We start from the raw sequence: 10501 nt of genomic DNA on the forward strand, positions 1-10501 counted from the left end.
AAATTTGAAAGCAATTTTTTGCGCGAATTGCCTTTCAAAGGCACTGGTCTTTAATTTTTGCCCCTCAAATTGCTGGTCTTTAATTTTTTCGCTTCGCTTAAAAAGGTAGTCGAAAATACCTAAGATTCTGGGTTCAAACTGCCATTCAGTCAAAAAAATAAAAATCACAAGACAAGGCTTTGCAAAAAGTATGTCTTATGCTGCAGAGTTTGCCTTAAGACATAACTAAAGTCTGCCTTATGCGGCAGACGTTGCCTTAAGGCATAACTAAAAGTCTACCTTATAAGGCAAAGTCTGTCGTATTCGGCAGACTTTTAGTTATGCCTTAAGGCAACGTCTGTCGCATAAGGCAGTCTTTTCGTGAAGCCTTGTCTTGGAATTTTTTTTTTTTTTTTTATGACTAAACTGGGGTTCGAACTCAGAATCTCGAAATATTTTAGGCAAAGGTAAAAATTAAAGACCAGCAATTTGAGGGGCAAAATTAAAGACCACCCCAAAGAAGGGCAATCGTGCAAATTGCCCATTTGAAAGAGCAAACCATTTTAGTTGGATTAACCAAATAATTACAATGTAACTAAGTACTACAAAACTCATTATATTGTCCTCTATATATAGCAGTAATATATATATATATATATATTAGACTTCACTTATAGTGTGCTTTGTCGCGGTTTCTTAAATTTGTATACGGTTACCAAATAAAAATGACGCCGTCAGGTAGTAATACAATTGGCTGCAAAGGCAAAGCGTAAGCAAGGACATGAATATTTAATTTGCTTTTTCGAGGCTGTGATCAGAGGCGAACACGTGTAAATAGGATGCGTTCCGTTTCAATTATCGTTGGGATCAGGAGCAGGGGCGGAGCTAGGTAGGCTCCAGGGGTTCATCGAACTCTCTTGACAAAAAATTACGATTGTATTACAATATATATATAATATATATATATATTTATATAGTAGATGTTGAACCCTTGACTTTTTCGTGTATTTACTTCTTCGTATTTTTTGAACCCCTTACAAGTAAATTGCACCGCATGCTGTTCGGGGAGGAGGAGAGACTCCCGTGTTACAGATATTGATACCAATGTCAGGGTCATCGTTGGATTTTCCACTTAAGCAAATTATTTGTCCGTCACAATCATCCAATGTTCGACAAGGACCGTTGCATGAAGAAATGGCGTAAGAAGAAGAGAGATAGGTGAATGTATAGAGGCAATGCAATCGAATGATATAAGGTGGATGCAAGACTATTTATTTAATGAAGAAACTGAGTGGAAGGTGGATGGACGACTTTTGAAGTCTATAGCAAGTTAACTGACTAAATTGTTTCCTAAATAAAGCTAATTAATGGGTAGCTGCTTTACTTGATTGTTATAGTTTTATTGTTATAGTTTTCTTCCGTAATTACTTCAACAAAGTCTGAAAATAAATATAAAAGAAAGAATTCGAGCTCACTTAATTCAAAGTGTTTTCTTACGAAAATTATTCCTCTCAATATATTCGAGGTTATGGAATGTATCCTTCCAGGACAGGATGCATTAACTCACCAGTGTAGCGGTAACTCAAATCCCGGTGAACGACGAACTCAACAGGCGGCAACAAATCGCACAACATTTATTCGAAGTGCAGAAAGAAAGAAAAAGACAATCAGAATTTTTATAGGGAAAATCCAAAGAAAAGGCTAGATATTTATAATCAACTAAGGTGTCTGTTAGGAAAATTTGGTGCGCCTTTTCTAAAAAAAGCACGATAAAATCTTCATTTCTCATTCACACCAAAAATACCAACATTGTTATCATTGGCTCATTAAGTATAGTGTAAAGAAGGTTAAGTTTTTATATACTGTGTAAACATGACATGAATTATAATCAATGTAACGGTGTCCCAAGTGAATCCCATGAATAATGAGTGTCCATATTTTCTGTCAGGGAAGTAAATCGACAAACCGCATCAAACCGAATCAAACCGAGAAAAAAAATCCGATTAATGATTTGGTTTGACTTGGTTTGGTGTTGGAAAAAAAAAGACCATAATTGGTTTGGTTTAGCTACATTACATGTATTTAATTTTTAAAATATTTTATAGATAAAAATATTTATTTGTAAAGTAATTTATAAATATTTCTAAAAAAATTCGTAGTTTTTTTCGTTTATCATATTATATTTCAAGCTTGATCTTAGAATTTTGAATGCCAATAAGTTTTTTATATCCCATGGATGTTAGTAACTCAAATAAAGTCTAAAACAAAACCAACTCAACACTAATGCTAACAAAAGAATTTCAATTCTACCTCTAGGAATGATAATAATGTTGGATATCTATTCTTTAGTTTTGCATAATTGATTAGAGAGTAAAAATGCATAACTTAATTTTTTTTCTTTGTCATGTAATTAATACTTATTAGCCGTACTTATTTTAACATGACCTAGTATTTTTAAATTATGATCATTTTCTTTATGGCTTATTAATTAGCAATATTTATTTTAACCGATTTTATTATCTTTTTTGTTGAATATTTTGTGTTATTTTCTTAAGAAATACCTTGATTATATAGTTGTATCTTATTAGGACTAAAGAAAAATTTGAAGTAAAAGTTACTATCTGTTTTGTATGAAGACTTTTCCTAAAAAAAATCCAAAAAACTCGATAAAACCCTAGGTTGAAAAATCCTAATTTTATTGATTTGGTTTAGTGTATAAATTTAAAAACCCGACACAATTGATTTAGTTTGGTATTTAGAAAATCCGAACCAACCCGGTCCACTAGTTTCTGTCATGTAACTTATAGTAGCATATTTGTAAGTTATATATTGCATATTACTTCCTCCGTTCAGTTTTTTTTATTATTATTAAAAATAAATTTTCATTTTATTTGTCTAATTTAGCATATCAAGAGAATGCAAAAAAAAACTTATATTACCTCAAACATTGATTACTCATTTCCAAATTATTTTTCAAGTCTATTGAGAATATATAACAATTAATATGGGCATTATGGTAAAGTATGTACATCATTTATTAATTCTTAAGGGACGTCCAAAAATCAAAAGTAAAGGGAGAGAATATAAAAGACAAACTTGAATTAGTCTGATATTGAAGTACTGGACTTTATTATTGTCAAAAGGCCAGGCCTAATAATTTTGACACAGTATAAACATCAGGGACCATCTAAAATTTTAGGCCTATGGATTGGCCTATTGGGACCAAATAAGAGAAATCATGATTTTCATTTTAATCTACCAACTGCTTTGTGGGAAAAAATGTAATACTGTTCTAAATCCTGTACAAATATATAGTTACCAATCATCCAATAAAGCTTTGTCTTTCTGTGCTTTTGGTAAAAATCAAAATGGAAGAAAAAAAGACTCACTTAATTTGGCAGAATTGTTTTTCTAGAACCATAAGATGCATGGGTCATAGAACAGAGGGTCGTAACTTATGTAAACCATCGCTTGGGGTGTGTTTGATACGAACGAAAATGTTTTCCACGAAAAACATTTTTTGTAATGCGCCCTCTATTTTCTTCAAGAAATCGAGTTAGCTTGGCTAGTTCCCCGTCCCCAATATGTTACAAAATGATTAATTGGTTTACCAGCATTCATTAATGTAAACGATATTTTCTTGAAAAAAATATATGAATTTCTTACTGAAATTGTTTGGTAAGTACAAAAGAAAATATTATCCCGAAAAAATTATATTATAGGGCTACCACATCCTTAGAAATGATTATTTCACTTATCAGGATCATCATAAATCAAGAGCCGTTGCATGAAAATCACTGTTATAAAATAGGGTGAAATTAAAACTGCGTTATAAACCAGTAATAATTTTCATCCACTAGTACTACGGGAGAAATGACAATTCTACAAGGCCCTCATTACTCCTACTGAATATATCAACAATTCATCATTTTTCTTGTGTTAATCACATTTTTTGGCATTAACTTACTTACACCTGCTACAACAATTATCACCTTAGTCCTTTTTTTTTCCCTTCAATCTACAAAATCATGAATCATGTGTCCCCCAAACTGCTGCCTAAGTCGATGTTCGTGTAGTTGCTGCAATTGTTGCTGTTGTGCAGCCTCAGCATTTTGCCTTAGACCCAATGTCAATGACACAGCTCCGATACTACCCCCGATTTCTAGTGCATTTCTTTGGTGGTAAGGCACAAACCCCATCAACGAACCGTCCATGCTTGAAGGAATGTGACACTCTAACCTCGAACGCTTTTCTTGATTCCTCCACATATCATTATGATCATCTAATCGTTCAGAGGGACCAATTCCCGGGCCCTCTGACATGCCACTCATATTGAGTACATTCAAGTTTTGGCCACAATTTGGCATGCTAATACTGCTACTCCTATGCGATCCATCATTTACATTGTTGGCTCGTTCTGTCACAAGCTTATTCCCCTCTGATTTCCGGACAGTAGGACCATTCTCTCTAGTCTCCAGCATATGAATTTCTTCAACCATTGGTTTCCATACGCGAACGCGTGCATTGATGAACCAATTAGAAACCTGTATTGAACTTATCAAATATTCATGTTTTTTAAAAGTAAAGAACTTAGAAAGAAAGAAAAACACACTCCTTCCTCTATTCCAATTTATATAGCACAGTTCAGATTTCGAGAGTCAAATCTTTAAATAATGACCTTGAATCTGAAAATAGAATCTTTAAGTTATTTAAAATAAAATTCACATATTTGAAAACTACCTAAGAAGTAATATAAAGAAAAAAACTCGTTTGACTCGAGAAATCATGGTCAAAGAAAAAAAACTCGTTCAACTCTCGAAATCCGAAAGGTGCTACATAAATTGGGATAGTAGTAGTTTTCTTCTTTGTATAAACTGCAGATCTCTACCTGGTTTCTAGTTAAGCCAGTTTGAGAAGCCAGCATGTGCTTATCACTATCTGTAGGATACCTACAAGTACCGTACAGTACATTCTTACATGAAGTAATCAAACAACATAGTTAAAATGGAAGAGGGGATCATAGGATAAGAAAATTACGGGTGAAGGAAGTGGTCAAAAAGCCAAGCTCTAAGAATAGCCACAGCACGCTCTGGTAAGCCTCGTTGGGGCCTCCAGACATGTTGTTGGGACTCAAAAAAGGCGACCCCGGGACCACCAGTTTTCTGCTTATGTAACGTCTGGTCCACGAATTTCAACCGTGACGAAGTTCCATCACCCTTACTGCCAGATGCAGGGGATGGCAGGTCTTCTCCTAACGATTGCCTTGTGTTTTTTAGGTGATCCGAGATAGCATTCCTCAGTGATTTAAAATGTTGTGAGACCGTTTTGAGAGCTAAAGAAATGTACGGGGTTGCTGCACTTAGACCAGCCACGGTTTCGAAGGACGAGACCACCATTTGCATTTGCTGATGATACTGCTTGTATCTTTTACAAATCTGTCACAAAAGTATATTTAAGTCAATTTCAAATGTTGTCCTGTAAATAAAGAGTATGAAAGTGAACAAAATAGTGGGAAAATGTTCCTTCTGATGCATCTTTTTCTGGAGTTCACTAAACCTAATATTTCAGAAACAATTTGACATAAAATAACTTAGTCAAACGAGTAACTTTTTTGAGTTAAACGTCGGTAACACAGTAGAATGTTGCTTTCCAACCATTGACAACCACCAAAGTATGGTCTTTAAATGATGAGATTCTACTTTAATTAAGTTCACTAAACATAACATCATTTGATTGAAACAGAAAAGTAGTGCTCTTTTGTTGAGTAAATAAATGTTCATGCCTGATGGGGAACGTCGAATGCTAAAGGCACCAAATCATAAATCTACCAGCAAAGAAGAAAGACATTAGGTACAAAAAGTACAACTATGTCCTACGTCAGTAAAAGCAACTAACAGTCTCTTTCCCATTTAACTTTCCAGACGGATACTAACCAGCTGCAAATATGTTGGAAACAGTACGAATGATTACGATTTAGTAAATTGTAGCAGAGAAACTGATAGAAATCATCGACTAAAAAAGATTATCCTAAGGAATGGAGATTAAATACCAATGAGCAGTAATTTTTTGATAGTTTGAGAGAGTAAAAGCATATCTATATATTTATTCAGTCAGGTGAATCATCACTTTGGAAATTTACCCATATCATCACGCTTCATAACCGGCTTAATCATGTTGGAAACACCCTATGGACTTTCTCAACGATTTACAGTGTAATTAACAATTGAAATTAACAATTTTCTATGTATCCACAATGACTCCTTGTGCCCCGTTATCATATTTATGCTTCAAGTTCATAGTTGTGCCTCTCAGTTTTTTCCAAGTATTATAGATACCATACCATGTCCAATTGTAAAGAAAAGCAAGTGATATAGCGGAATACCACTATTTCATCACTGCTTCAAGTTCAAAGTACAGCTAAAAAGACACTCACAAGACAGAATTTAAATGTCCAGGAAATCATAGCACATTACCACAAGTGAAAACTCTAAGCTAGATCAAATATCTATCCACCATAACATTCAAAATCCAACAAGATCTTTTGAATCACTGATAAGCTAGATGCTCGGACTCTTCAAAAATGTCGACCGGTGCATATAGGATCCTCCAAAACTAGTGCATTTTTGGAGGATCAGACATGAATGCGACAACATGTTTGTCGAGTCTGAGCAACATAGCATAAAACAACATTTCATAGAATAAATCTAAAAAGATGTTCTTATTATTTTGGTTCACTAGATGTGTAAGATATAATTTCGAACAGAAAATACAAAATCATATCATACATAATACTAGGGGAGTTGCATTCAAGAAAAAGAAAGGATGCTTCTACTAACTTAAGGGGCATTGGGAAAAAGGGACACTTTCTGCCAGTATCAAATATCAATTCTGCTATAAAGTAGATATAGTCTGATATAGATACAAATATATGACACTAGTGGAGTTGCATTCAAGAAAAAGAAAGGATGCTTCTACTAACTTGAGGGGCATTGGGAAAAAGGGACACTTTCTGCGAGTATCAAATATCGATTCTGCTATAAAGTAGATAAATATACAAACTCCATTCGAAACATCAGCACAACAAATGGAATTTGGATCTTATTTGCAATATCTACAACGACAACATACCCAGTGGATCATATTTGCAATATCTCTTGGTGAATTATAACATATCATGTAAACAAACTCTACAAGATATGGTGGTTAAAAGAGTACTCTTGAGAAAATCAAGATCTTATTATTTGCAAATTCAGGCAATCATAGGATAATTACGTCCGCTAGCACATTGGAAATTTCCTTATAGGAAGCTAAAATTATGGTTGTAAGCCAAAAATATTAATCATGTAATTAAGCTAGAGCTAACAAACTATCTCTACAAAAAAGTAAATGCACAAATTACCTCATCCTGCATATATATTAGCTTTGCCTTCTTTTGCAGATACTCAGGCCGCACAGTGGATTCACTTGAACCACCCGAATCTCCAACAACAGCTCCTGATGAAGACTCAGAAGCATTAACATCACAAGAAACCCTAAAACCATCACGAAATTTCTTCGAGTAATTTGAACATTTAATCGCATCTGATGAACCGGCAGCAAGTTCACAGAGTTCATCCAACAATTGTTGTGCAGGCCTTAGAAATTTTGAGCTTTTGAGTATCGTTGCATAACCGGTGAAAGGACCAAGTGGCACTGCACTTCGATGTGCAATAGCAAAATTTTCAGGCGCCATTGCATTATTCCTTTTTTCCATTTGCACCATATTTGTTTTTGATGCTGGAACTGGTGAAAGTGAAAGAGCCAAGGCTTGAGCATTCGAATTATCATGACCTTTTGTACTCGAATTTGTGCCAAATAAGTGGCGCGATTGATCAATATAATTTGGAAGCAGCAGAAGTTCATTGCCATTCTCAGTCCACGAACCAACCCGGCCCGTTTCTACACCTTGAGTTCCAGCTGTAGCTGAAGTAACAACTTCTTGAAGAGTGTCATGGTAAAGTACAGGAGTGCTAAATTGCATATTATTATTAGTGGGTGAATTATTAGTCGCGGCCGGAGATTGCTGCATTTCTTGATAACCACCAAAGAAATTGGGCTTCACATCAATATTATTCAAATTCAAGCCTTCACCTCCAACAAACATTGGACTCAGATTATTTTCAATAACTCCTGATCCACTTGAATAATTTGCTACATTATTCCAAAGACAGCTGGTACCGACGTTTTTCCAAGTGTTACAATTTTGTGTCACATCACTAGGGACAACGGATTCAGTACTTGTTGTCACGAAATTAAGCATTTCAGATGACAGGACTAAAGATGGATCATACGAAATATTTCTATACTGATATGGCTGAAGAATACCGGGGTCGAGTTGTTGCTCCGAATTAATCCTCAACCTTTCTCTCCGGCTATGTTGTGCAACATGAAATTCAGATGTCTGGTCGCTCATCTCAAATATTTTGATGTTTGTAAGATCACTTTGTATCTCTATATAGCATTCAATAACTGCATGGTGCTACAAGAAAATCAAAAATTCAAATCAGCTCAAAAATTGGATCGAAATAACAGGGTGTCATTAAGAAGCTAACAATTGCAAACCTTGAACAACGATAAATACAAGAAACATAATATGGTTTGGTCAAGTGACCTACGTACTAAAATATAAGATCATAAAACTATTGAGAGAAAATTCTCCCCTTAAAACAAAAATATATTTAAGAAATACATTGTGGATACTATTGGGTTCTCATGGGAAAGATTTATAGAATTGCCAAACATCTTCAAGAAAAGGATTAATACAAAAGACTTCTTTTCTATCCAGAAAAACTTTTTTTTTTCCAAACTAAACCACAGTTATGGTAGAATCCAAGTAAGATAGAAATTCAGGGAAAACCTAACATAACTAAATTAAAAAAAAAAAAATCATGTTACAATGTTAAGAGCAAAAGAAGCTAGGTAACATGAAATAGAACAGTCGCAAGGTACAAGAAACCCATGTGGGTTAGTAGCAACATAGATAAGAAGATTGGGAAAACAATAAATGCGAAGTTAATATATAGCTGCATAGACACAAAAATAGTTGAAAGAGTAAAAAACTAAAAATGATAAGTAGACACAAATTCCATTCCAAAAATTTACTGTTAAGTTTCCCCCACACATTCTGATATGCTAGACAGTAATGTCTCCTAGAATTAGCCTTATAGGACAAGCAACAACGTTTTTACCACGCTATTACTTCAGAACAGTTGCAACAAATTGAACAAAATCTTTTTTTTAAGATTTACAACGAAAAAACTACCACCAAATAAAGTTGCGAAACACTAAAAAGAAGGTTCTTACAAGTAACAAAACCCTAATTCACAGCTCCAATAACTTTAATACATATATTTTTTTTGACACTTAATTTCCCTCGGCTGCAAAGAAACATTCATCAAGAACAAATATAAAAAGAGTTTAATATCACTTCTATATGTTATAGCAAATATTCCATCTTTTTTTCAAGATTATAAAATTTACATTTTACGAAAGTTTACCCATAGATATAGTGTGAATTGTTATTATTTTTTACAATGGATGTTCTATAACTTAAACTTATACAAAAAGATGATGAAGTCTATATATAGCTAGGGAACTCAAAAATGACCGTGACCTACTTCTATGAATGTTGCGTCTGAGCATATATAATAACATGCTCAAACAATTATATAAACAGTACAACACGTCAGAAAAAATTTACTCCAATGGATTATAAACATAACCTTAAACTTTCACTTAAGATTCTCGTGAAAGAAGAAAATGGTTCAAGAAAACTGATCACCCCCACAAACAAGAAAAAGAAAACATTTTCAAGAATAGTAAATAAGTTCATTACCTGTAAATAAGAATATATCAGTAAGAGTGAAGTTGATCTTGATATAGAAAGCAACCCAATATGGAGAAGATCATTAAATAGGCAAAGATTCCGATTAATTTTCCGGCTAGAATAAGTAGTGTTTGGTGGTAAGAAGAAAGTAGCTGTAGAGTAGAAAACTGAAGAGGTGAAGTAGTAGTACTAGTAGTAGGACAATGATTGTCGAGTGGGGGGTGGGGGTATTGAAGTGATAATTGCTAACAAGTTTTTTAGCCTTTTTTTATAAAAATGATTGTCAAGTGGGGGGTAAGAGAGAGAGATAGTAGCTGGGCTTTTTTTTCTTTCTTTTTTTTCCATGCGGTGGCCGAATATATGCACATTCGTATCGCGTAGGGCTCATTTTTTTAGGAAAGCGATCCTTATCATTAAATTTTTTATATTCAAATCTCGAACTCAAAATCTCTAATTAAAGGTGAAGTAATAGGAAGAGTTTCGCAGCTGGGTCGTTAGCTTTTTCAGGTAGATATCTAAAGACCTTTTTAAATTGGACGCGTTTAATTCAAATTCCTTTAAATTATTTTGATTTTTTATAATTATTACACTCTCAAATAATAATTATTCTTACTTATCTTCGTGTTCTTAATTTTTTTATAATTATTATCCCCTCAA

The 10501-nt window shown here is 33.9% G+C and overlaps 1 protein-coding gene across 2 annotated transcripts; it reads right to left on the bottom strand.

Moving 5' to 3' along the window:
* Positions 1-3762: 3762 nt before the first annotated feature.
* On the bottom strand, positions 3763-10103 carry LOC132045244 (BEL1-like homeodomain protein 8). 2 transcript variants are annotated; one of them, XM_059435796.1, is made up of 5 exons: positions 9854-10103; positions 7379-8487; positions 5017-5414; positions 4868-4928; positions 3763-4523 (listed from the first exon to the last, which is right to left on the bottom strand). In XM_059435796.1, exons 2-5 carry the CDS (start codon positions 8429-8431, stop codon positions 3993-3995), a joined length of 2043 nt encoding a protein of 680 aa, XP_059291779.1. In that variant the 5' UTR covers positions 8432-8487; positions 9854-10103; the 3' UTR covers positions 3763-3992. The 2 variants fall into 2 exon arrangements, with proteins under 2 accessions (XP_059291779.1, XP_059291778.1); XM_059435795.1 differs by having other exon boundaries at positions 7379-8497; positions 9854-10102.
* Between the last annotated feature and the right edge of the window lie 398 nt (positions 10104-10501).

This window comes from Lycium ferocissimum, unplaced genomic scaffold (assembly GCF_029784015.1).
Source record: "Lycium ferocissimum isolate CSIRO_LF1 unplaced genomic scaffold, AGI_CSIRO_Lferr_CH_V1 ctg638, whole genome shotgun sequence".
Taxonomy (NCBI): Eukaryota; Viridiplantae; Streptophyta; class Magnoliopsida; order Solanales; family Solanaceae; genus Lycium; species Lycium ferocissimum.

Excerpts from the sequence above, each read along its gene's own strand:
- LOC132045244 (XM_059435796.1), bottom strand. The coding sequence starts at position 8,431 with ATGAGCGACCAGACATCTGAATTTCATGTTGCACAACATAGCCGGAGA. Across the intron at positions 4,929-5,016 it reads TTTGACCACTTCCTTCACCC|GTATCCTACAGATAGTGATA; the intron begins GTAATTTTCTTA and ends CGGTACTTGTAG. Across the intron at positions 4,524-4,867 it reads CTGGCTTAACTAGAAACCAG|GTTTCTAATTGGTTCATCAA; the intron begins GTAGAGATCTGC and ends AGTTCAATACAG.